Raw genomic sequence first — 27,252 nt, 5'->3', positions numbered from 1 at the left:
AATCTGAATTTATTTTCTGAGAACAGGATCTATCACATAATGTAAGAAATGTGGCTTGTGTTCTGGGGTCAGATTGATGTGTTCACAAAGGATTAAACTGAGCAAGCCACTGAAAATGCATGGAATACTGTCGGCGTTTTCAGAATAAATGTGAAAATGTCAAGTTTTTCATTATAGATCCTTAAAGTGAGGAATTTCTTGGAAACTTTACAAACTAAACAATAACCTCACAACGGTGAATTTGAATTGCATAACAAACTATATGAAACTCTTCCTAACTTAAATGAAAATGAGATATGCAATTGTGTATGGTGTTAGTAGTACTAGTAAATCACTGAACACAACACAGTGTTTCTCAGTGCAGAGCACACACTGTCTAACATGAACTTTGCCCATAAATAGGGTTCAGGGACCTTCTGCATGTGTCAATAAGCTCTGCAAAGTTGAAGCAGTGATCTGTTAGACCGAATTGTGCTTGAAATATAATACTGTAAAATTCTTCTTGTGTCTTGATATCACTTTATGCAGTATGTCCTAAGACTTAAAGTGAATTATGGTGCATTCATACTTTATGTCCTCTTCTACAATTCTATTGTTTGATCATGCTTGTTGTTGCTTTTGCCCCATTAACCTTTTCACCTTTTGTTAACGGATCTTTCTTCTTTTTTTACCTGTACTGACAAGAATAGTTACAGATTGTAGAACAAAGTGGACACTTTTTGATTATGACACTATCATGATCATCATAATTTTGTGGAACTTCATAAGCAAACACAGATAATCAATATTGATAACCTATTACCAACAATTAAGACATGTACCTAATTTATTAAGCAAACCCACGGGGCACAAAATGGAAACTGCAACTAGTTTCCATTTTGGAAACTTTGGGCTTAAAATAGAAAAGGCCATATAATGCAAACGCTTTATAACGCTTTAACGGGGGTGGGGGGTGGGGGGGGGGGGGGGGGGTGCAGGGGAGGGGTGCAGTTCTCAATTCAACCAACAGAGGGAACCAATGGTCTAATGCCAACACAAGAAGAAACACAAATGAATTATTATGACTTCACAAAAAAATAAATATGTCTGATATTCTGATATTCACACACATACATGAAGACACTGGGTTGATTTCCATGTGTCTTTTACTAAACTCCCTCTCCTTCCTCTGTTTGCTATGTCTGCAGACTGCTGTCTATGTCCACCATTGCATTACAGCACACACATCTGTTAGCAACTGTATGTAAAGTAAATATTTGAAGAGTGATTAGCCTGACAGCAATGTAAACATTGTATGAATAGTTCAATAAATTAACCCACAGAGATAATAGTAATGTTTTCTGGTTGTGTAATGTAGTTGTAAAAACAGACCCAGCAGACTAGATAACAGAGCAGCTCCATGGTTTTATGCTTCTAAAACAACTGTTTGTGTCCACGTCATTGCACAGTTGCAGTATCAAAGTAGAATCAACGTATGTATTTCATGTTGTTAAGGTATTTGTTTACATCACTACCACTATATTGTGCACATTCGACATAGTGCTGCTGTTCAGATAAGGTAAAACATTAATGCTACACTATGTTTACTAGCATGTAAACCTGCCCGAACAATGTTGGGAACACTCAGTGCTGAGGTGAAAAGGACTAAAACAGCAAGCTGGCAGTGGGAATAGACAGGTGCGAGTGCAGTACATAGCAATGTCTTATGTGGTTGGATCAGCTTTGTCTGGCTTCTGGTCCCTGTGGGCCTTTGGAGACAAACGGGTTTTCAGAGTCTGGTCAAACGCTTTGAAGCTTGCTATCTGATTTTTCCATGTCAAAAAATGAGACCAGTGCGCCATGACATAGAAAAACTATTTTGAATCTTACTGGAAGTCTTTTTGTTCATACAGTGTATGCTCACAAATTACAATGTTATTTCTGAATGTAATATGTGTTTTGTAAGGCAACAACAATACATACCATGCTATAAAATTTCTATTCACATTTTTTAAAATTAGGGGTTCGTTAAAATTTCTCCATGAAAACCACTGGTCATCTAAGTGACAGCTGACACACAGAACAAGCTGATAGATGTACAGTCATATTGAAAGACCATCGTCTCTGTTCTCACCGTGAACCCTCTGACAGCAGTTGGCCTAGACACAATTCTGCTCATAATGGCAGCAGAGACCAGAGTGAAAACTACCTCTTATCAGACCACTCTCCCTATTTGGGCTTAAGAGAAACTACAGGATCCTCACAGAGTGCAGAGTGGGGTACTCAGAAAATAGTTCTAAATGATAGAATTATTATTTTTGGATAGTATCTCGCTTTTTGAGTTGCACCATAGATTTTTCAACTTGCAATGGTGTTCTTTATCATGAAAGTTGATTTTTAAAATGAAAGTCAAAATTCATCCTGTTCTAATCAACACATGTTCCAGTACATCTATTAAACTTTATGGTCAACAAACATTGTTTGCTAGTTGCTCAAACATACAGTAAAACAATATGATTATTTTGACATCATAAAAATATTCTTATACATAATGTGAGGTCAAGCAACTGAAAGCAGATTTTTTTTTAGATTGAGGCTTTTATCCATCAATTCACATTCAGAATGATAAAAGTAAAATGTTTAATGCATTTGCGGCCTCAAGGTGCAGCTAGGGACAAATTTTATGAGTTCCTTAGTTTATGAGTAATAGCACTCAAAAATTAAACCTGTTTTTGAAGGGCTCAGTGAAGAGAAGCTACATTTGGGTGTTCTCTTCTCTCTCCTCGGAAGGCAGAGGACAGAAATCACGAGTATGTGTGAGAAAGAACAACGTGATACTTTTAATAATGCTAACTTACTTTAACTGCATTTCGAGATTTCTTTGGAATCACTGAAAGTATAGATTTATACTTATAAGAGAGCTGTGCTTGAACATATTAGGAGCACCTTCTTCAAAAAATGGCAAGAAGCCTTGATGAGACAGAGCAGAATCTGCAGTACAAGACAGATACCAGAATACACCACACCACATCCTAAGAACAATAGAAAAATGAACCCATATGTGTCCATTGATGTAACCGTTGACCTGTGAAATCTTTATTTTCAAAGATGTTCATCAGGCTTGTCCAGAAACAAACAACAGCTATCATTTGGTGAGAGGCAAAGTTCACCTTGGACAAATCACCAGGTCTATATGAGGCTTGACAACCATTCACGCTTGCATTCACACCTACAGGCAGTTCACAGTCACCAGTTACACGAACTGAAACTTCAGTAACTGGAGAAGGAAGAAGCTCCCACCAGCCTGCTAGTATTCATAGCAGGGTAACCCCTCTGCCACTGTGCTGCCCATCAAGCCAGTCCCTACCATTTCAAATTTCACAATATGAAAAAGGTTTGGGTTTTTTTTTACTGCAGGGAATGCTGCTAGTCCAAACAGCTGCTGATGAGAAGGCATCTTTAGGGAGATTCAGACAGACAATGTGAAAAGCAAGTGTATCCATGGATGCAATAAACTTTCTTTCTTCATTTCCCCAATGGAGGGAACAGTACTCACTGATAGGGCAGTTCAAACAGTGTGTATAATTATTCTGAGAACAGTGGCAGGTGTTTATTCATGTGGATTACTGAGGTACAATAGAGCCCAGCAGCTCGTGTCACACAGTTGGACCATGTCCCTGAGTGTAAAAATGACCATTTGGCAAGATAGTGTTATCTCCCTATTTACACACAGACCAACAAAGACACACCCTTTCACCTCCCCATGTCTCTATTTTAAACTTTTAGCAGGGCTTACGTTATAGATTTCAAAGTATGTCCCCCCCAAAATTGTCAGAGTTTTTAAACTGAAGTATATAATTCAAAAGTGTGAAATGTGGAGCTTTGGAGGCATGTGAGGGTTATAATTGGAGATTTTAACAATAATTGATAACAGGATGTTTAGTTGTGTTCATTCTTGCCATATATAAAAGCTCAGAGTCCTTGCAAACAAGCCGCAAAACAAGCTGACCGATTATTAGGTAGGATGTGTACATTTGTAAGTATGAAACATTATCAGTCACTGGAGTCTGTCCATCTGGAATACCATTCTGTCACTTTTAAAATAAAAGTGTTCCTGTCTATGTTACATGAATCTGTTAACTAGATTAAGGCCAAATTTAGATGCTTATCCTGTTGTGTAGCCATTTTAAAACCGAAAAATGCTTGATCACATCCTGTTGTTTGATTCCATAATTAACTCGATTAAGAAGCGATTGCTGAATGAAACTCTGGCTTGTTTGTTTGTTGTTTAGCCGCCCCAAGACTAAGAGGCTGTAATTATGGTGATTACTGCATATTTAGAGTGCCATAATTATAATAATGGGTGGGAAGCTGGTGGTGGGGGGATGCCCATTCCTAATTTGACTTCAGGCCATTCAGTTAGTCTCAACTGTAGACATTTACAGTAAAAAGGAGTGACCTCAGTAACTGCCCCTCATAAACATCCATGCACAGCACAGTAGTTGATATTTCTATCATCATAGAAGTTATAATAACTGGCTTTATTCTGCAGCTTCGACCATACTGATAAAAAATACAGAAGACAAAATGTAAGATCTCCTTTTACTGGTCCTTTTTCATCTCTCTGTACTCTCTGTCATGGTGTCTCTCTGCTTCAGTTCTCTACTTTCACACACCTCAGATGGCAAGGTTTTTGATTGATGAAGGGCTTCCACAGAAATGTTAGCCCTGTTACTAATTCCAGCTCTCTTTCTTCCATTGGCCATGATGCACCTAGGTTTCTGTTACAGCAACAAAAACAAACAACAACAAACAAAGCCAAGCATGTTTCACTTTTACACTGAACTCAAGTATAAGCTTTTTCTTGCCTCAGTGGGTGTGTGTTCATGTGTGTGTGTGTGTGTGTGAGTAAGTAGGTGGGTGTAATGTACGGGAGTTACCTTCATATCGTTCATCCTGGTGAGACCGGAGGCAAACCTCTGCTGAACTGTGGATGTCTGTGTATTCATGTTCCCACAAATGACTTTAGCATTTGTCATGACTTAACTTGTACAATTAATTTTTAAAATACTGTACTTGTTTGACCTACACAGCTTCTACAACATAGTTCCATATTGTTGTACTATTATTTGTTCTATTATTAATTGTTGTTTTACTCTATAATGTTATCATGGTTGTTTTTTTGGCCTGTGTGGTTGTGATTTTGCGCAATGTCGATATTGATTCATTATAATTTTGGTTTTGGCATCTTAGCCTCCCATTGTCTGCTAATGCGTGATTCTGACTGCAGTGTGTTTATGTAAGATGTGACTCAGCTCTGCCACAATTACATGAACCACTGGAGCAGCTGGAAAAAATATCCTGAGTCCTTTTTAGATAAAGAGCTTATCCTTAAATGAATACTACAAAGAAAACATTAAAGTATATTTTATTCATTTTGATCTCCATAAACAAATTATCCACAGTAATACAGACACTGTTGGTGATGCCAGGCAGTGATGTTGCGTAAGTAATTAAATTTAAAGTAAAAAGAGGTGCAAAAAAAAGCACAAGCAAAATTAGGAACTATGAGAAAGAAATCTCAAACAATCCTGAAGGATTAAATCTAATTCAAGTGCTTTTGGTAAGAACCTTCTGCCCTTGCCAAAAGTGCAGTATGAAGTGCAGACTGCTAGTGCTCCCCTAGAGCAATAATCGGCAGAGCAATTACACTAGACTGCCCTGTTCTTTGAGTCTTTCTCTCTGCATCTCCTTGGTAATTTACACTTAAATAAGACAATGGATCAGTTTGGATTCTGTCTTCGGGAACAGAACATTGGGTTCACCTCACCAAAACACAGGCTCAAATGAGATTAACCACCCTGTGAAACAATCGATCCCAATCCACCCTGACACATACTCACACACAGGCTTTGCTCACTTAAAAAACAGTGTCCTTTTCCACACCCAGCTCTTAAATGATGAGCACTTTATAGGGAGTCTTCACCAGCTGCTAATTTTTCTTTAAATAAGCAAAAGCAAGAGAGGGCAAGGGTGTTATTTCGTGCCCTAATGCTAAAAGCCAAACAAAACAAACTCAGGTACCACTGGTGGTTTGATATTGTTCTTGCACAACTGTGCTCAGCATACCCAGTAACAGAAGGGCAGACTGAAGAGCTAAGCGAGGATGACACATATCACTCCAATAAACCCAGAGCAACACCAGATGCTACCTGAAGCCACATGTGAAGCTCAGACTGACAATCAGGTGGGAGAATGACACAATGTCGGATGTAGTTATCGAATCGCCTTAAAAAATCTTGGACTTGAAGCCGACTGTGCGAGATCCTCCCCTTCTGGTCAGCGTCAAATCCACAACACTTATAAATGAATCCCTGTAGCTGTTTGACACACACTACATCCCACTTACTACACAGCACAAAGGATTTACCACACAAGTGAGTAAAAACAATAACATCTGAACTTTTACTAGTTATTTTTTTATTCTAAACATTTTAGTCAATACATGATCTATAAAAATAGATGCAAGATACAAAATTCTGTAATCGAATTCAAAGGAAGTAATTGAATTAATTTGTCTTATTTAGACTTATGTGAAACTTGGAAAGTGGTTACACAAATTTTTGCAAATGACTGAGGATACATATTGTGAGTGATTGTGAATATGTGATAATGTGAGTGAATTGAGTTAACACGGGTATCCACTTACTTTATGTCCCTCACAACATCCAGTGGAGTATGTGACTGGAAAAAGTTTGAGCTCTTACAGAAGATCCATTTGAAAACTGAATTCAATAGAAGATTTAAGTGTAACTGTCTTTAAAACTAAATCTGTGTATCAAATGTTTTACAAAAGCCATGAAGGCAGTGATGTTGAATAACTCTTATAATTAATTACCTATTTAATGATTTAAACTGCAAATGTGAAAAAACAATTGAATTTATGGAAAAGAATCTTATGCATATACAAATAACACAATGACAAATAGTTCACCACCAATAAGAGGTAACCTAGCTTGAATGCCTTTTAGATTAGACATTAATTCATGCAGCTTCTTTAGCACATAATGAAATGCTCCAAAATGTTGTTTTATTATTCTGCTGGGTTTATTTTGTTCTCAGTGGGTATGCCTGAAGAAAAACACAATTGAATAAATCTTCCGTCTCCCGGGATAAGCATTTTTGGCAAAAAAGCTTCACCCCTCTTCAGTGTGATTAGTCCCTCAGGAGTGTGTGTGGCCTGAGGCAGAGCCAGCAGCAAAGGGAGGTGAGAAACACCATCCATCGAGGGAGCAAGGTGAACAACGTCACGTTGAACCAGAACAGGCTCCTTAAATGACCGTAGGAGGAACAATCACAGCCTCTGGCTCTAATAGTCCACGCAGTTGAGGAGCTCAGGTGCACTGCTTGTGAGGACTCTCACAGAGTTTGAGCAACTTAGCCTAGATCAGTGCCATTGTAAATAGTCTCAATGCCCAGACCAGAACCTGATATTTAAAGCGTGTTTATCCATTCATGGTCCTCTTGTAGGAGCTGAAGATCAGTGACTCAGAGCTCAGGGCCCAGAACACTGATAATGCTTTGCTTCATGTCTGAATCCAGTTATTATTCCATCAATTCAGCCATTATTAAGTTTATTTTTCAGGTTATTGTCCTTTTCTGGTCAGAGATTTGCTTTACAAATAGTTAAATGTCAGAAATGGGCTTTTACGAGGTTCAGGAAATTATCAGATTTCCTCTGGCTTTGCTAACAAAAGTCTTAAGCAATTGTCTACGTGCAGAGCATAAACTTTGCCATTTTCATTTGAGAACAGCTGCCCTTTTATTTTACCACGAAAGGGCGGTGCTTATATCACAATTCCCTCAAGTGGGTTAGATGTCCCTGCATATAGGGAGACGCAGTTCTCAGAGGAGAGTCCACACAGAAACAATAACAAGATAACAGCCCGAGGAGAAGCCCTGACGATGTTTGTAACAGGCTCCTGCTCTCTGGGAGCTGTGTCCCTTTACTCTGCAGGTTGAGAATAACCTTCTCAGCAGATTAGAAACAAGGATTTCAATGTACAATGTTGTTTTACTTAACACATGTTTTTTTATTTGTGCTGAGCAAGAAAACACAATTAAGTAGAAGTCTACTTGACAAACATGTGGCTTTACTGAGTAGTTGTGTCATTTTCCCTTAGTGAGTCTCCAAAGTGAGTGCTTACAGAGGGTAAATACTTTTTAAAATCCCATTTTTGTGTTTCTCCTATCAGAGTCCTGGGTTTTGCTGTACAAACATGGAGAGAAATGCATCCTCACCACTCAATTCAACCTTTCTCCTGACTCAGCTCCTTCCAATTACCACGGCTGACATCAATGCCACTGTAAAAGCCTTCAGCGTGTTCGATGGGTGCGATCATCAGGTAGAAGCTATTCTCTTTGACCTGACCCTCCAGTGCATCAATGTTGTTGTGGGAATCCCTGCCAACTTACTTGTCATTGCAATCCTCATCCGTAATCGGAAAGAACCGTCCACTTCAGACATATTCTTGGGCTGCCTGGCCTTTATGGATGCCTACTTTGGTGCCATGACCCCCTTTAACCTCCTTAACCTTTATTTCTGGCAAAGCAAAGGGATATGGTCTGCTATTAAATTCTCATATGGTGTAAAAGACACCACTGGCCCATTGTTTCTCTCTTGTATCTGCATCGATCGCTTTATGGCTGTGCTCTTTCCAATCATATTCGGTCAGCATAAACACGTTAGATATAGGATCAGCCTCTCAATGCTCGTGCTATGCCTCACCTTTGCCTACTCTGGAGCCAAAGTCGTTGGAGGCCTTCCCAACTTTGAGAAGGTGTTCACCGGTGAGGTCCTGGCAACATTCGCCTGGATGATTGTCTGTAACATCAGCATCCTGTGGGCCCTCAAGAGGTCCCGTGGTGCAGGAAAAGATGAGATGCACCCCATGAAGAAGAAGGCGTTCAAAACCGTGTACTCCATCCTTTGTATCATTGTGTTTAACTACCTGCCCCCCGTAGCACTGTTCCCTTTTGAAGATTACTACTCCCCTGATGTGTTTCGCTGCTATGTGCAGCCCACTGGCTTTGCCTTCCTCAACATCAGCAGCACCACCCAGCCACTTGTCTACCTGTCACGTCTGGAGAAGGTGCCTTTCCTCAGTGACATGTGTATTAAAAATTGCTGCACCCATGCTTCTGCAGAAAATAAAAACAAAAAAACACCTGCACAGAGCACACTTGCTTAGTTTTAAGAAAATTGTGCACTGAATGTAAGGGTGATATCTAAATAAGCTTCAACAGTAGAACCAGAATTTTGCAAACATAGGTACATTTATATTTTTTTTTATTAAATTTTTATGATTTTATGTGTCTTTATTTTGATTAATCTCAAAATGTGGCTTAAATGAATAAATCAAGAGTGGTACTTTAAACTGTTTTCTATCTTCAAATATTTCCCAATATGGAAAAGATTTATGAGATCTAATCCAATTTTGGATTTTATGATTCAACAAGCTGAAACTGTTCTGAAAAGCTGCAGTCCTCCTTGTAATGAAATCTGCCAAATATGCGGTTGACTTTGGCGCCATCATGTGAACAAAATAGGTCAATGACAGGTAAATCACTTCAAAGCCTCTTGGCCTGTGACTTGAACAGCCACGTGATGAATTAAAACTCACTTCATGAAGCTGGAATTTAATTCAAAGTCACCATGTCACTACACATAAGTTCACAATGATCAGTCTTACAATGTTTTCTAACGAGAACAGACACCTTACAGACACCAGTTAGGGCCAAAATAAAACTTGTTAACAATATCTTAAACTACAAACATAACTTTTCGACAACATGGAGTAATGTATTTTGGACAGGTTTATTATCAATTTAGAAGCCATCCTACTAAAAAGAAGATATGCAGCAGCTTAATGAAAAGCTTTGACAGACAAAACAGGACAAAATCTGTACATATTTTACATATCTAATAAAATAAATAATTAATCTGATTAGAGACGCAACATTGTTACAAGTACCTTCTCTGGAATTATTCTTAATGGATTACTGCTCTGTGTGTAAAAATATGGAAGTAAAGTTTCTTTGAATGTGTCTTTAAATGTATAAATGAGTGTACTGTCAGCAGGATCAGAGAAAGAAACTGTCCCTTTGTTGTAATCCAGTTGCACTTTGACTCGTTTGGGTGTTCTTGAAAGTGTCAGTGGGGTAGGTGGGGAGGTCATCACCCTGAACTCTCCATCTCGGAAACACAAAGTCCAGAAGCCATTTTCAGGCCGAGCTGAAATCTCAGTGTTCCTAGGTGCAGACAAAGAGGCCACACCCAGGAGCCAGTCCTGATTACTTCCTGTTTCCACGACCCAGTGGTGACTTCCCGAGCCAATTGTGGTCATGGCTACCACTTCGGCACTTATGTGGAAGCGCTCTGGGTTGTCAGGGCAATAGCTGGGCTGCTTAGAGTAGCTGAGGGAAGTAAGATCGTCCGACAGGATGAGGCAGGGGTGGGCTGTGTTTGGGTCTAAAGTCACTGGAGCTAAAGGACAGGAGAAGCCAGAAAGACGGATTTAAACCAAGGTTTGAAAGTTGTACAATCCTACTCATTCACACTTTAAAGCTGATAAAAAATAACATTCAAATGCTCTCACTGAAGTCAATATGGTCCAGCATTTTTTCCCAAACAAAATACTTAAGGTTGCAGCGATGCTTGGTCACATCAATCAATAACCCAGACATGTCATCTGAACCAATCACCATGCTGTTGCATCTGTGAAACAGCAAATATCTTCACTGAGATCAAAACACATGAAAGCAAGAAAGAGGGGAAATTATTATTATGTTGTTTTACCTGTCCTGAGTGGCTTTAAAATTCTGCAAAATAAAAAACAGTGTTAAAATGATGCGTTTTTAGACACACTGATTCAAAAGCTGTAATAAAATATTTTGGGTTGACCTTCAACAAAACCATATTATCTTCTTTCAGCTGCTCCTGTATGATGGAAATGGTCTCTGTGAGGGACATCACCTCTGCAGAATGTTCTTTGACCTTGTCCTTCATCCCTGCAATCTTTTCCTCTTCTTCTTTTATCACAGCTGCTAACCTGGCTGTCTCTTCTTGGTAGAGGACCTGATGGAGCTGCTCAAACTGACTCTTGATGAATCGCTTTGTCTCCAGGGCCTGACTCTGAGGAAGATTGTTTCAAATTCTGACGTTTTACTCATACATTACTGTGTAAGAGTTGTCATCTTACTGCAACCTACCTTGATATATTTTAACATGTCTTCCGAGTCCCTCTGAATTCTTTTGAGGCAGTTCACTTTATCTTGCAAGCTCTTGAGGGATAAAGTAAGTTCATCCTGAAAGGTTTGTACGGGCCACAGTCAGCACCAAGCAGACAGATTAAAAGAGGTTTTCTCATGCAAGGTATTTCTGCCTGTGAGTGTTTGAACAAATGGAGAAAACAAAAGCCAAAGACACATAGAAATCATACCTAGACAGTGTGTTCTGGATTCATCACTAAAGGATAGCTGTGTGGATTATAATCAGGGCAGACTTGTGGAACAACATTCTGCTTTTAGGTGTTTCTCTTCAGACTACAAAAGCAGAGTGTGTATAGTGAGTTTAACGCATGTAATTGGAGTGTTTCTTACCTTGCAGTCTAGCGCTGCCTCTTCTATTTCTGAGCAGGCATGGGTTTTATGCAGTTTGGAGCACTGACACACCACACAGATGGGTTGTTTGTCAACCTGGCAGAAGAGTTTTAATTTCTCACCATGTAAATCACAGTTCATCCTTTCCTCAGCCACCACTGAACTCTGCCTCCTGACTTGCAAAAGAGCCTCACAGAGATTTTTTAGAGCCAGGTTGGAGAGAGGACTGGACTTGGAGGCTCTTTTCCTGCATACTGGACAGTCACGTAACCCTGTGTCCCAACAACGTTTCAGACAACTCCTACAGAAGCTGTGGGTACATGACAGCAACACAGGGTCAGTAAAAATGTCACAGCACACTGGACATGTAAGATCATCCTCTGGGAGTGACATGATCCTTTGGTTTTCTTGTCCAAAAAAAGAAATCCACACTTCAAAATATATTCACGTCCTCAGATTTAAGTCCTTAACGGTTCGTTTGTTGAGAGCAACACAATAAGGATAACTGTTTCAGAGTGTAATAACTGCCTATCTATTGTTCCTGACATAGCAAGCAAATGCTAAAGGCAGGTTTCCTGTGCATGAATAACTTAAATCACGTAGCAGTGTAGAGAAACATTCTGTGTAACAGGGCTGGAAAACAGGAAATAAAGTCCTATTGGCCAGTTAGCGGAGAGCTTAAAACTGGTTGGTAACTTGTTGCAAGTTTGGAATGTATTCATTCAGGATGTCCATGTGAATGTTTTGGTGCTGACATTCCTGTTAACAGCAGAGGCTGCACACTACGCAGTTCTTTTACCGGTGGTGCAACTCACTTAGCGACTGACCATTCGCCCCAGGGGTGATAAGGTATAAACAAAACATTGCAACTAATTTCACACATACTTAAATTTAACAAGTCATTGCTCCCGAAACGTTCTGTTGTAATATTTTAGCAGGGAATAGTGACTGGCTAAAGTAGCTCAAAGAAACCATAAATATTCTTTCACTGACAGTAATACGAGACACAAATTAAAACATACGATTTAAAAACATTTAATGTGCTTAAGACAGTATAGTTATTGATCGCATGTGCCTAATATGTGCCCTGGTGATTGACACATAATATGACAATGGAGAGAAATACACTACTCACAAAACATTAAGGATATACTTTTGGGTGAAATTCATGGAAAATGTAAAAAGTTTATGCTACAGTGATGTTATATCATAAAAGTAGGGGATTTAAGTAGAAGCATGCAATGGTAATTTCTTCATTTTAAACAATTTAAGGGAACAAAAACTAACTAACAGTGGGGGGTATACCACAAGAAAAAAAGGTCAATTTCTCAGCAACTTGTCATTTGTTAGGTGTTGTCTTGGTCTCATCGTGTCAAAATGCTGATAGCATAATGAAGAGGACTGTTTAAATAGAAATTGTCTTTAAACCAGAACATTTATTGGTCGATCAAATTAAGTTCACCTATAAATGTATAGTGCATTTTAGGTGCACGCTGAAATTTCACTCGAAAGTCGAATATCCCTAACTTTTTGTGAGTAAGGAGGCAGCAGCAGCTTTTAATTTTCTTCACCGATATACTGCAAGCTATGAAAGTGGGAATCTTAAGTAGATAGCAGCCAAAAATAGATGAACACTATTTTTGGTACTTCAGGGGAGAAGAGCCATTGCATTATATCACGTAATTGTAGCTTGTTTTTCCAGGTGAAACATTTTGAAAATAATACTTTGATTCTAAATGTGAAAACATGTATGATGGACCTATTGGCCATACATCTGTCATCGCTTGTTGTGTTTTGTTTTGTATTCTGCAGCAGGCCAAATGTGCATGTCATTGTTTTGCTATTTGTCAGATTGCAGATTTATAATGCAACTGTAATGAAAGGTATAGTGAAATATTAAGTAAAGCACTTTATTCAGAAGGAGTGGGCCAACCAGTGAAGACAGGCAGACAATTAAAGCCTGAAGACTATATTGGCCATACAGGACTACACATCCTGGAAACTACAGATCCTGGATTGTTTTGGATTCAACATGCAGGCCTTACACACGAAAATGCCTAATTGATACTGTTCTGAGCCAAGTTTCCTCAAAGTTAAGCTGTTACACATAATTTTATTGTCCTTGTCCTTTCAAGTCAGGAGGACTGTATGATTAACGTGAGTATTATGAACTGAATGGGCACTGTAACTACAAAAGTGTTTCAACTGCACAAAAGTGACCTTGGTGGTAAACTGTGAAGCTATGCCTTAGTCATTTATTTTTGGTTTGTGTGTGAGTGTGTGTGTGTGTGTGTGTGTGTGTGTGTGTGTGTGTGTGTGTGTGTGTGTGTGTGTGTGTGTGTGTGTGTGTGTGTGAGTGAGTTTGTGAGTTGGAGAAGGGGGTGCAGTCCGTGAGAATAATACGAATCGTATTGATGAGTGATGCAGCTTCTCGCATCCTATCCTCCATTTCCACGGATCTTGGTTCCTCCCTCTCTCCTCCGGTCTTTGGTTACCATGGCGATGACGTCAAATTGCACCACCGATTAAGCCCAGTAGAAGCTCGCAGAGGCGGTGCAACAAATCCCCGACAGTCGTCTGCAGGAGCCGTCTTACCGTGAATCCCTGCCGCTCAGATTCCCATCTCCTACTCGACCGTCCTCCTATCTAGATATCCAAAATGCGCGAAATTGTGCATTTGCAAGCCGGTCAGTGCGGAAACCAGATCGGAGCAAAGGTATTTTCTCACTTGTTTGTTTCTGTTCGGTTTTGCATTTAAATGAGAAATGTGCAAACAGGCACGTCTCGATGACGCTGAGATGAGCATTCTAATCCATACTGCAAGAATTCTCTATAGGAATGCCAGTGCGGGCTTAAAACTCCGTGCAATCATAGACTATTTTCTCATGTGTATTCTTAGCAGGGCTTTCAATGCTCTGAAGATGGACAGAATATTTGTGCGGCTAACAAAATATTACTGTAGTAATTGCATGCAAAATTGTCCCTTTATATTTTTGCCTTTTGTAGATGAATACAGACACTTTTACAAATGATTGATTCTAGTAGTAATGTAACCTTGTTGTCACTGTGGGAGCAGCCTCCCCTCCCCCTCCACATTTATGACCTATTTTTACCTATGATTTTTTTCCAGCCCATTTACTAATGTAAAGTTATCATTTTAAACGTATTCTATTGACTAATTGTCTATTTTACTATTAGAGGTAATACGGCTTTAGTAATTTAAGTGTGTTAACCTTTAATAGTTTAGTGTTTTCTCACTAGAAAAAGCACTAGAAAAAGACTAGACTAGAAAAAGCATTTTCAAAAAGAAAATGGACTGTGAATGCTTGTGAAAAGCTGAAAAACAGTGAGCACTGAACAGTTTTTGCTAAAATAGCTGAAATGAAGCTAGGCTTCCTTATATACCGGTTAGCCAAACTACAAAGCCAGTTAGCTTTAAAAACTTCAAAAGCAAATATGTGATGTCATGATGATGTGAATGCTTCAGCATTCACACTAGATTATTCCCATCTGTTTGATTGCTCCTGAGACTCTGCTTCCACACTAATAGACTACACATATGAATCAAATTGCAACTAGAGAATTAAATAGCACACTCTTAGCTATTTAAAAATATGTATTTCTTTTCACATTGGGTCAGATTAATGCCTGTCTCGCCCTCTTTTTAAAACATGCCTATGTTTCGTTTTTCTGTTTTCAGTTCTGGGAGGTGATCAGTGATGAGCATGGCATTGATCCCACTGGTACCTACCATGGAGACAGTGATCTGCAGCTAGACAGAATCAGCGTCTATTACAATGAGGCCTCAGGTAGGCAATAGATACAGAAATAAAACACAGCCAAGCAGAGCAAACTATTCGACCTTGCCTACCCAGCTACGTTGATGATTTCCATCCAAATTCTTGATTTACATCGCTCTTAACAAGATTCTAAGATTTACATGGAATGACATTGTTCATACATTTTGCCTGGTTTAAGGTGGAAAGTACGTACCAAGGGCTATCCTGGTGGATTTGGAGCCTGGTACAATGGATTCAGTCAGGTCCGGTCCCTTCGGGCAGATTTTCAGACCTGACAACTTTGTCTTTGGTAAGCTTTGTGAATTTAGTTAATGTGCAATTATCTATAATCACATCAGACCATAAACGTTTTATTGACTGTTTCTTACATCTGCTTTCTAAATTGTCAAACTCAATTTGTGATTGACTATAGGCCAAAGTGGAGCTGGAAACAACTGGGCCAAGGGCCACTACACTGAGGGAGCCGAGCTGGTGGACTCTGTTCTTGATGTAGTCAGGAAAGAGGCAGAGAGCTGCGACTGCCTCCAGGGATTCCAGCTCACTCACTCCCTCGGTGGTGGTACTGGCTCTGGCATGGGCACCCTGCTTATCAGCAAGATTCGTGAGGAGTACCCTGATCGCATCATGAACACCTTCAGTGTGGTGCCTTCTCCTAAAGTGTCCGACACTGTGGTGGAGCCCTACAATGCCACTCTCTCCGTCCACCAGCTGGTAGAGAACACAGATGAAACCTACTGCATTGACAATGAAGCTCTCTATGATATATGTTTCCGCACACTCAAACTCACTACCCCCACCTATGGAGATCTCAACCACTTGGTGTCTGCCACTATGAGTGGGGTGACTACCTGTCTGCGTTTCCCTGGCCAGCTCAACGCTGATCTCCGTAAACTAGCTGTCAACATGGTGCCCTTTCCCCGTCTGCACTTCTTCATGCCAGGCTTTGCCCCCCTCACCAGCAGGGGCAGCCAGCAGTACCGATCTTTGTCTGTGCCTGAGCTCACCCAGCAAATGTTCGACGCCAAGAACATGATGGCTGCCTGCGACCCACGTCACGGCCGCTACCTTACTGTGGCCGCTGTGTTCAGGGGCCGCATGTCAATGAAGGAGGTGGATGAGCAGATGTTGAACGTTCAGAATAAGAACAGTAGCTACTTTGTTGAATGGATCCCAAACAATGTGAAGACCGCCGTGTGTGACATCCCACCTCGTGGCCTCAAAATGGCTGCCACTTTCATCGGCAACAGCACAGCTATCCAGGAGCTGTTCAAACGCATCTCCGAGCAGTTCACTGCCATGTTTCGTCGTAAGGCTTTCCTTCACTGGTACACTGGTGAGGGCATGGACGAGATGGAGTTCACAGAGGCTGAGAGCAACATGAACGACCTGGTGTCCGAGTATCAGCAGTACCAGGATGCCACTGCTGAGGAGGGCGAGTTCGAGGAAGAAGGAGAGGAGGAAGTCGCCTAAAATCTCAGCCCACCCAACTGCCAAACCTCATATCATCCCACCCATCCCCCAACCACATCCCTTTAAATCTTCTTGATTATGGTCTGCCACACTGAAAAACTGTCACCATCTAGATCACTGTTGCTCTAGTGTTAGATTTTAATGTTTGTTGATAATAGTGATGTTTTTGATGCAAATGTTTTTGTATGTTGTGAATGCACAACATTTGTGGCGTTACATGTGTCCTGTCATTGCCTTGCCAAATTCAAAGTTATTTTAACTGTGAAGCCTTGACATTGGAGGATTATTAAAGTCTGACTAAAAGGCCACTTTTACTGCCTCTGAGTTTTTCTTGACACATTCAATGTGACCTTACAAGCTGACCTTACACTTGACTGTCCGGTATCTCAAGTTTCTCACATCATGACTACTAAGTTCCATAAAAGCATGTTTATTAAATCATTATTTTAATTTTCAGAGCAGTCATTGGTCTATAAGGCACTATGAGAAGTAATTCAACCGAAAATAAAAAACTATTTAATAAAGTGTGAACATAGCCTGTAAAAGGTCATAAGTGTGTGGAAAAACATGCCAAAGATTTAAAAAAAAAATAGTGAGAAATGCATGTAAAATTTTAGCCTTAAGTCAGTAATGAAAACAAGGTCTCTGAAGTAAAACCCACAATGCAGATTGAATTTTGACTCATAAATAAGAAATAAATGCTGGGGGCATTCAGCATAAAACAATAGATACTGCAAAAAAGACCCACAGTGACTTTCATTTCTATCAGCTGAAAGACACACAGTCAGGAAACAGACCGTGCTGTAATGTTTATATAGCACATTACCACATGAACAGTTTATCTACAAGAAGCCAACCCTGCTCACACTGATAAAGTATTTTAAGCACTTTTCATCTGAAAGTCACATGAAAGCCCAGTCTGGTCAGTAAAAATGTACTTTACCATGTTTATACTGTATAAGCTTCTCTGCTATTCTCTGCTCCTAATCAGCTAACTTGTAGACTGGATTTCTTTATCAGTACAAAAGTTCACTTAATGTGAATGTTTTATTTCTTATCCAAACAGAGTAAGATGGGAGTGTATTATATAACATTCAATTTAATGAGCATTTTGATAGTGAGGTATTTGTAACTGTTGACAATATGAAAATCTGTGTACAGAATATATCAGTGAGGAAATGTTAAATGTCATTTTAATTCTCCAATCTAGGTATACAATAATTAATCAAAGACCCATATAAAGTTTAAACTCAGAAAACCCCAATTTATCAATATATTATAATCATAACCCTAACAATGCTTTTGGTGTGTCAGTGACTGTCGGGTAGCACGAAGGGCTGAAACTCACACTGCCGGCCAAAAGTGATTATCTGCATAACTTTACTCAGATTACATACAGTAATTATATTCATGACTTCAGTAACATAATGTCTATATAATATCCACTTGGAATTTGAATATGATTACTTAAAAAATACTTGTAGTGTAAACAATTTGATGACAAAAAGTATATTCTATTTCTTTATATACAGCAGATGTTTTGAAAAAAAATTCACAGCAATAGAATGTTTATTTACAGTCATTAAGCAAAAAAAGCATTTTTAAAATCAATGGACTCATTATACTTTAGTGTAGCATAAGAAATGTGAAATGTGAGGTAAAGCATTAGTACAGATTTTACGAAACTGAATGCAATTGAAAAGTATCCGTACTTATATAGTAAATGGTGAGAAGAAAATGTCTAAAATATTAGTTGTGATAAAATACTGCAGCTCCTTTTTGACTCGTGTAGAAGAAATGTTCAACGACTCTATAAAATATTCAATTGTTCTCAAAATCCAAAAGAAAATGGGTCCTTGTGCTTGTCCTCATTGTGCCACACCATGCAGGAATTACTCAGTGCTTGTTGAAATAAAGTAGTAAGAAAATGCATCATGTTATGGTGCCAAACATGTCAACTTATCCTCTCTTCCCAGATAGTTTTTCTTTTAATGATCAGCTGACAGTCTAATCCCACTGCTGTGTACATTTGCAGCCCAAGTCCTTACAACATGTTTCAAAAACATAAAGCAAAATAGCTCAAATGAGTCTTTCCTCCTTTGGTAACTTTATTGCATCTGGTGCCGCCACACTCCGTGCACCCGACTGTTCCTCAGCACTGGGTCTGTACGTCCCTTCAGTCTGCCTCTTCTTCTTCACTACACAGAAGAGCCAGCCAAGAACAGCCAAGATGATGACCAGGACACCCAGGGTAACTGTGGGGGCCACAATAGCTGCAATATTAAGTTGCTTTAAATAAAAAAACAAACAGAATAATCGTCAAAATGGTGACAATGGATGTTTTCTTATGTATTATTTGTACATTTGTATTTGGATTAAAGTTTTCTCTCACAGATGTGTTGTCAGGAGTGGTGTTACTTCCAGGAGTGGTATAATTACCTGTGAAAGGAGCAGAAACATCACAAACTCTAAAAATTAACTAAAAATTAAGACTATTTTCAGACAAGTCATCACTGGTTGACGGAGTATGTTAGATACTAGTTAGATACTAGACTTTGTTTTTTTTAAATGATTGCCATAATCTGTCTTAAAATAAAATAATGCTGTGACATTCTGAGATGATAAACTAGTTAGCTGTTCCAGTTTCCAACAACCAGCAGTGAATCCAGGTGGTTTGCTAAAATAATCCAGCACATATCCTGACACTTATGGCTTATGTGTTTTTACTTGTCTGTGGACAACAACAGAAGAATACAGTACAGACTGACAGATATTACATGTGAGTATAGGCAATTTATTAACAATTTATTAAGAGTCTTATTGTCTGTATAGTGAATTGTGTTGAAAATAAAAACAGTTATATTGCCATATTGCTTTTAGTATAGCTTCAGTAATGAGACATAATGTGTTAATAAGTAACCAAACTGAAGATGTGCTGGTAGACAGTTTTTGTTACTTTTAGACACACCCAGAATCTTACTGGTACGTACTTACACAACATCTGTAGCTGTATTATTAATCATATAATGCTCACAAGAACAAAAATAAGCATTTTGACAAAATATTGAGCTATTGTTTTAAGTGCAGTATTAGAGTATAAGAGTGGTCTTTAAAATATGATAAAAATCATAATATATTTGTGAATGATGATACAGATTTTATAGCCGCTCTCCACTTCTTACTAATGATGAATGATCACTGACTCAGAGATCGCATAAAGATTGTACCAAGATGCAGCTCTGAACTAACTAGGACTTTTGAGACTGTATGAATGATTGACACAGTTTTAAACACACATTCATCTAAGTTAAATTCATTTTGTTTTGCAGTGGCAACAATATTTCACACAAGTACACAAAAGAGGAACAATACAGCAGAAGTTGCTTTTAGCCTTATGCAAACGTTCAAGGTAACAAACCCAAAATGCAGATATCCCACCAGGCTGTTCCCAGACATTTTATCCATGATCAGCCACGTGATTACTCAGTGACATCGTGAAACTACTAAGTAACTACTTGAGCGGGAAAGTGCATGTGGAGGAGGAGGAGCTCAGGAATGAAGAGCGAACCGCAGCAAAAACATCAGCTGAGTCAAACAACACAATGTTTCAAATATGGAAAAATTTAAATCTGTTCTTGTTTTGTTTGTTTGTGTTAAGCATTACAAAGCTCCTTAGAATCACTTAATTAAGAAACCATTGTTCTGAAAACTTAATCCAACTCTCATAACATTTCTGAGTCAATCATTCACCAAGACAAAAAGCAAACTTTGAAAGGACAAAAGTGCAACTTGATAGCAAAAATAGAGGGGTCAGAGGGAACAACAATGCTCAAAAGAGAAAACCAGATATATTGGTAAATTAAATTATTTTGTGTGTGTTAGTAACAGATCTAAATGGACTGCACCTCCTAGTTATATGTCATTTCTTAATTCTTTTCTTAGTCCAACGTTCTTACAACATACTGACAAGTCTATGCATGTTTCACATTTCTTCTTTATCACTATATGTGTGTGTGTGTGTGCACCATCTATTATGGTGTTGGGACGTCACCTTCCTCTGAGTTGACAAAAGACAAGTGTGTTTATGTGTGTATGTGTGTGTGTATGTGGTTAGAAGGATGGGTTATTTGTGTAGGAGTGTTGAGGATGTAGGGATGGTTACTGACTCACCCCACACTGGATTACTGCTCAGCACCAGCAGTAAAAACGTCCCAACCACAATTCCAGGAATGGCCAGCACATCCGCACACAGTGCCATCTCTACCCGTGACCAGCAGGGCAAAGTGAGGGCAGTTTGGGACTTTAGGACATCAGCTCTGGTCCATCTCCTCAGCTCCAGCATTCATTGTGTGGGTTTACCAACCACTTGAACAGCTGCAGAAACATAAATGTCAGTACAGACATACTGTATGTTCAGGCTCCTTTAATCTCAGGTTCAGTCAGGAAGTTAACACTACACAACACTGAGTCACACATTCAGTCTCATGGTAGGTCACCATCAAATCTGCTCAGACCACATGAAAGTAATATGCTATTAATAGCAGCATGTATTCAAAAACTAAATGTAGTTCAGCCCCGAGTCATTTCAAATAATATTATTTTACTCATTTATAATAAGGACGTATGTTGTAAATTTTTTTCACAAGCCTAATTAAAACATGCCCATACCCTTGATCCGGCTGGTTCCAGGTGATCAGAGCAAAACGGGAAACATAGAGCAGGTTGATTCCTCACGAATGATCCAAGTTGCTTCCGCCTCACCTTGTCAAAAAGCAAACTTCAACATATGGTGTAATCCGATGAAAATTACAGGTACGTAACAACCTAAAATATTAAAAGGTTTTCCGCGCGAATAAAATATCGGAATACTTCAGCGTCTGCACTACTGCCTGGGGTTTTATGTAAAGCAGGTTTTTTTTCGTCTACTCTTTAAAGCGCCATTGGTCACATGATTCAGTTTCGTGTTACATTACCTGGGAGCAGTTATCTACCTGCAGCACAGCAGACAGAACAGATCCTCCTTTGTACAAAGTCAGAAGAAAAAAGTAAAAGACAAAGTACAAAGAATACGCAGTTTAGTGGAGCGGAAAAAACCCCGATGTTACCACAACAAAAATCCTCAAAATAAACGTTATTTGGAATATTTTTAATGACAATTGTGTCGCATTGCCCTCTTTAGTTTCTGATACATGCTTTAAAGCGAAACCTTCTGAATAGTCTCTTCTGTTTTTGCCAAGTTGTTCTCACATGCTCCAACCTGCTACGCTAATTTATTTGACTAACTCACTCTCTTCCCTGCTCTTACCTTGTAACCTGGCTGATGGTGGTGGCATGAAACAGCGCCTCCATTAGGTTTTAAGTTTTCCAACAATGTCAAAGGATACCAACATTCCTGAGATATTTTAGGGATGAATTGGGCTGCCAGCTGGTCCAATGGACTCTAATCCACGCCTAATCTCTTCATCTGAGGGGCTAAGAAAAGTAGCCTGCTTCAGGACTAATCTATGGTCAGATACATTTCTTTTGGATGGTGTGAAAGCACTGAAGCGTTTCTGAAAAGCAGAGTAATGCTATGGAAAATACTCCCCGTACTAGTAAGGGAATCCGTGGTGCTTCTGACCAAACTTTTGTCTATTTTTTAATGCCCTTTTAAATATTTCAAGAATCCTTCGCTCTGTGATTTAAATTGTCTTTAATATCTTCTAGGTGATGATTAGTGAAGAAGCTGGTCAATTATGCTAATGCACAATTTGGGCAACTGAATCAAGTAAAGTTTTATTATATTGCTGAACAGGGTGATTGTGAAACTCAATAGCCTATAGATAACTTACTTGGTAACTTGATCCCACGTTATAATGGTTTCAAACTAATTTTCTTTGTCCAGTCAGAGAAGTAATAATTATAACTACAGCCCCCTGGTAGCACACCACTAAGGGGCGATAGAGCCACTTTGCCTGTCTTGTGATGGATGGATCTTACCGCTTGCCGTAGACGCGGGGGACCTTGGGTAGGACAGCGAGAGCGGCGGGAGAGTGTTACATCAATCCTCTAATTTAGATAAAATTGATAATTGTGAGTGGGTAAGTTTTTGTTTTGTTTTGCTTATTTTTGCTTTTATTGGTGTAAATATGGCATAAGCTAAGTAAAACCTCATGTATTTGGCAGATGACACTGTTAACAGCCCGGCTGTTTGCTTGTGTTCTGCTGCTTTTAAAGCATTCCCCGGGAAACTGGTTTAAACGTTTGTTTTTGCTTACACCTCCCCCCTCCCCTCATTTTTAGCGCTTCAGCAACAATGGCGAAGGTGCAGGTGCTGAATGTGGCTGTCCTGGATAACCCGAGTCCCTTTGGAAACCCCTTTCAGTTTGAAATAACGTTTGAGTGTATGGAGGACCTCCCAGAAGGTAGGCACCGTCACAGGTAAACTATGAGACAGTTTGCTTTGATGAGTAACCGCTACAGCGACATTGGCCACATTAACGTTAACGTTAGCTAAAGTTAACTTAATTTAGAAAGTCGCTGTGAGGCAAAGTTTCTGGTAACGCTGCTGTTAGACGGCTTGAAGCGCCTGAAAGTTACTCAACTTGGATCACATTCTTAGGGAAAACGTAAATAGGTTAATACAATTAGAACTTCAAATCAATAATGTTCACCCATCGTGTGCTCGTAAGCCGTAAGCACAATGTTTGATGACACTGATGTCATGACCAAAAATGTCACTGATGTTGGTGGGTGCATTTCATACAGCGATCAGGCATTGCGCCATTAGAAGAGCTGGTTCTAATGTTTTGGCCACCCTGGGGACCAGGTCTAATTTTAATCCCTTCCAGTACAACTCTACTACTACTACTCTACCCGCTATGATCTAATTAATACAGATATATCGTAGAATTATCACCTTTCTGACAGTTTCAACCTAAAAATTGAGAAATTGTAACCTAAAAGTAGAATTCATGGCAGAGCCACTGTATTTGATTGCATGAAATTGCACAGGTCATAATGTTATGACTGGTCTGTGTATGTGGACAAATAGTCTAATGTGGAATCTGTTTTAATCAGCCATTATCTTTAAAAAGTTTAGAGGCCAAAAAAATGCCATTCATACCTTTAGGTGAGCTTGAAGTTAACATTAATAATGTTGTAATATATGTGCATTGTTAGTAGGCATTAAAAACAGCGCTGCTGTCTAATTTATTGTTAACAATGCATTAAGCCGATCATTGTTTTGTTTCTCTATACGACATACTAAATGTGACTTCTGTTTACATCTTGATGTTTTCAAGACCTGGAATGGAAGATCATTTATGTTGGCTCAGCAGAGAGTGAAGAGTATGACCAAATCCTTGACTCTGTTCTGGTTGGCCCAGTACCTGCTGGGAGGCACATGTTTGTGTTTCAGGTTTGTTTGCTTTGAGTACACTAATTAAAGAAGTTGCTTTCTTTTTGTTTTAGCCATAAATGTATACCGGGGGCAATGATTTCATAATCTATTTTAATATTCTTCTGCTTCAGGTTTTTAATTGTTCACAGTGCACTTTTAAATACAACTGCCACACTAATTTTTCAAATGATAAGATGACTATTCAGCAGTTCAAGTCTCACTATTTTTTTCATGTGACGTTAATGCATATCCACGGTTATTGCATATCTTGTCACACTGTAGAAAGTTTCCTTTTTTCCATCCATAAAACTGCATGTTGTATGTCGAGAAAGTAGTTACTATACATTTGATATTAACAAGTTGACAATTTACATAGACTTTATTTAATCCTCCAAAAGCCTTTTTAAAATTGTCATGAGGGTTTTCGCAAGTCTCAGTAGGGCAGAAACATAAGCTTCCACAAACCAGTGATTGGTACATGATCAGTAAAACATAAATCAGTGAATGGAACCACTAAGGGAATATATCCCACACAATTTTTATAGGTTTCAACTAATTAAGAATTAGTATACAGCGAGTTCTGTAAGGACCATAATTTTGAGATGTAAAATCCATATATAAACAAATCAAAGTCAAAACTGTCTGACTGAATGTTTACATGTCTCTCTTTCATAGTGACAAATTAGGATTTTATTGTATCACAATAGTGCTGCAATCCTTAGTCAAACAGTAAAAAGTTAAACTCTGAAATTAATGTATGCTTTATGTTTTTAAATGTATCCATGTTGTGCTCTCAACAGGCTGATGCTCCTAATACTGGATTGATCCCTGAAAGTGATGCAGTTGGTGTAACCGTTGTGCTGATTACCTGCACTTACCGTGGACAGGAGTTCATTCGCATTGGTTACTATGTGAACAATGAATATACAGACCCTGAGCTCCGTGAAAATCCTCCAATCAAGCCAGATTACACACAGGTCAGACTAATGGATCTGATTCTTAGTTTTGATGATAGTGTGACTGCTTTGTTATCATTTAGTTGGCACTCTTGGCATTTTAGCTATAAAATGTCAACCTGAATGGTTATTCAGAGAAAACAATAAAAACACTTATTAATAATTAAAACTTAGTTGATGACAGATCCAAAAAAAAATTTGACCCTTTTCATATTTTTCATCAACAATAGCCTGAATAGAGATAATCACAGCGCAGCATGGTACACAGATATGTTGTACAACTGAAGCTTTTCATTCTGCCGGCCTACACGTTGGAATAAAATTGGTTGGTTAGTTTAGTTCAAAAAGTCCTAATAATCCTGTGAATTTTCTTGGGTTATGTAAGTAAATAAGAAGAAATATTACTATTTTCTAAGCCCTGATTTTCATTCAGGTGCCAACTTCAGTAGTAAGCAACTGTGAGTTTTGACAAAAGAATTTGTTTGGAGGTGTAACAATTTTGAGGTGGCCAAAATTTGGAATGAAGCCTTTCACTCATGGGTGGAAAAAACATTGGAATGATTGAAATATTACCAGATTATTCTTGCCAAATGTAGTTAAGTTTTGATTACAGAGTTATCTGAATAGTACTCATTCTTTGATCATTTAAATACCATTTTGATTTGGTTAGTGATAGTAGCAATATGTATGTTAGGAAAAATACCTGCAAAACTAGCTTGTGAAATGTTTTCAAATACTGTGTTTAAATTTAGGTTCCAATTTTTTTATGTAAACATTTTGGTGTTTTTCTCTTCCTTGTTAGTAAAGATGTTTACAGTAATTAGCAGATTCTCCTGCTAGTAAACAAGTTCACAAATGGTTGAATGGTCTCAAATTATATGTTGCAGCTACATGAACAAAAAAAATACAGGAAATAATTTTATTAGATAAGATAACTGCCTGCTGTAAGGGGATGTTCCTTTTTCTTTTTCAGCTCCAGAGAAATATCCTCGCATCAAACCCACGCGTTACCAGATTCCATATAAACTGGGAAGGTTGTGCGGAGCGAATGGAAGACTCTGCAAATATGGAGCCAACATCAATCTCAATGCTCCCTCCATCCTGTCACCCAGGCAAAGCCCCACCATTAGGCATACTACCAGATAATTCCATGGACTGCTTATAGACATAACCCAAAAGACGACATCATAGGTGATGACTCATAGCACAAGATGAGAATCCCTGTGGACATTCTATTGGATGTAACGATTTTTGCCTTACAGCTGCACTTATTTCCCTGAAGCTTGTTTTCAAAATTGAGCTCTCACCTCAAGCTCCAGATGAGTGTTCATTTCAAGGAACATTATAAACATACCTATGGAATAATCGTTACTAATACCTGGGGACTTCCTTCGACATGATGCTGAATGCAGTATTGTAGTAGTTTAACTCATGGAAGAAAAAAATGGTAAATGAAACAATGCAGCTGAACTTAAATAGAGCAGAGAGCTTTGGTGGGGTTCACCTTCCCTCCTTTTGTTGGTGCAAAATGGATTTGTACCCATTTAAGAGGATTTCAGCACTGAAGCAATAGGCAAAAAATTGCAATATGTTGCTGTACAGGAATTTGATAATCTGATATTATATTTGTGTTAAAATTCCTTTAGCACTTGAACCTTTTCCCAGTTAAAATGTGGATTTATTTTTTTTAGGGGCTTTGTACAGCAATCACTTTCACCATATTTTTCTGTTTGCTATTTTGTGTTCAAATAAAATAACATTATATTTGTTATGTATCTGTGTATGAATGTATGTGTAATAGAACTATGGTCCTACATGGGATATTTTGTCTTTGCATGTTTTATGTTAGTTCCAAAATCAGGAAAACAATGTTATGTTGGTATGTTTTACCGCCAAAGTACTTTTTTTGTGACAAGGGTAGACATATCAGAGTGCCAATCTTGTAACACACATCGGCTTGAGTATCCGCTTATATTTTCACATTTTATTAAAAAATAGCCTGTGT

At 38.7% G+C, this 27,252-nt stretch overlaps 5 protein-coding genes across 8 annotated transcripts; 3 read left to right on the top strand and 2 right to left on the bottom strand.

The window, feature by feature from the left end:
* The first annotated feature begins 6,335 nt into the window (after positions 1–6,335).
* Positions 6,336–9,545, top strand: LOC137099416 (G-protein coupled receptor 183-like). 3 transcript variants are annotated; one of them, XM_067476230.1, is made up of 2 exons: positions 6,336–6,416; positions 8,235–9,545. In XM_067476230.1, exon 2 carries the CDS (start codon positions 8,259–8,261, stop codon positions 9,228–9,230), a length of 972 nt encoding a protein of 323 aa, XP_067332331.1. In that variant the 5' UTR covers positions 6,336–6,416; positions 8,235–8,258; the 3' UTR covers positions 9,231–9,545. The 3 variants fall into 3 exon arrangements, with proteins under 3 accessions (XP_067332331.1, XP_067332334.1, XP_067332332.1); XM_067476233.1 differs by lacking the exon at positions 6,336–6,416 and adding an exon at positions 6,961–7,246; XM_067476231.1 differs by lacking the exon at positions 6,336–6,416 and adding an exon at positions 6,961–7,276.
* A 117-nt stretch (positions 9,546–9,662) lies between these two features.
* On the bottom strand, positions 9,663–12,272 carry LOC137099411 (zinc-binding protein A33). Its single transcript, XM_067476224.1, has 6 exons — positions 11,641–12,272; positions 11,251–11,346; positions 10,943–11,173; positions 10,838–10,860; positions 10,638–10,756; positions 9,663–10,525 (listed from the first exon to the last, which is right to left on the bottom strand). The coding sequence occupies exons 1-6, from the start codon at positions 12,031–12,033 to the stop codon at positions 9,987–9,989; spliced, it is 1,401 nt and encodes a 466-aa protein (XP_067332325.1). The 5' UTR covers positions 12,034–12,272; the 3' UTR covers positions 9,663–9,986.
* A 1,900-nt stretch (positions 12,273–14,172) lies between these two features.
* tubb4bl (tubulin, beta 4B class IVb-like) lies at positions 14,173–17,218 on the top strand. The gene is made up of 4 exons (XM_067476225.1): positions 14,173–14,356; positions 15,341–15,449; positions 15,619–15,729; positions 15,853–17,218. Exons 1-4 carry the CDS (start codon positions 14,300–14,302, stop codon positions 16,908–16,910), a joined length of 1,335 nt encoding a protein of 444 aa, XP_067332326.1. The 5' UTR covers positions 14,173–14,299; the 3' UTR covers positions 16,911–17,218.
* A 725-nt stretch (positions 17,219–17,943) lies between these two features.
* Positions 17,944–21,932, bottom strand: crb3a (crumbs homolog 3a). Its single transcript, XM_067476236.1, has 5 exons — positions 21,884–21,932; positions 21,579–21,671; positions 21,081–21,284; positions 19,303–19,349; positions 17,944–19,199 (listed from the first exon to the last, which is right to left on the bottom strand). Exons 3-5 carry the CDS (start codon positions 21,250–21,252, stop codon positions 18,990–18,992), a joined length of 429 nt encoding a protein of 142 aa, XP_067332337.1. The 5' UTR covers positions 21,253–21,284; positions 21,579–21,671; positions 21,884–21,932; the 3' UTR covers positions 17,944–18,989.
* Positions 21,586–27,022, top strand: asf1ba (anti-silencing function 1Ba histone chaperone). Of its 2 annotated transcripts, none has more exons than XM_067476235.1 (6): positions 21,586–21,722; positions 22,795–22,982; positions 23,193–23,314; positions 24,194–24,309; positions 25,092–25,268; positions 26,221–27,022. In XM_067476235.1, the coding sequence occupies exons 3-6, from the start codon at positions 23,206–23,208 to the stop codon at positions 26,410–26,412; spliced, it is 594 nt and encodes a 197-aa protein (XP_067332336.1). In that variant the 5' UTR covers positions 21,586–21,722; positions 22,795–22,982; positions 23,193–23,205; the 3' UTR covers positions 26,413–27,022. The 2 variants fall into 2 exon arrangements, with proteins under 2 accessions (XP_067332336.1, XP_067332335.1); XM_067476234.1 differs by having other exon boundaries at positions 22,795–22,990.
* The last annotated feature ends 230 nt before the right edge of the window (positions 27,023–27,252 follow it).

Source organism: Channa argus, chromosome 15 (genome assembly GCF_033026475.1).
Source record: "Channa argus isolate prfri chromosome 15, Channa argus male v1.0, whole genome shotgun sequence".
NCBI classification, from domain to species: domain Eukaryota; kingdom Metazoa; phylum Chordata; class Actinopteri; order Anabantiformes; family Channidae; genus Channa; species Channa argus.
This window is presented reverse-complemented; position numbering and strand designations above follow the sequence as displayed.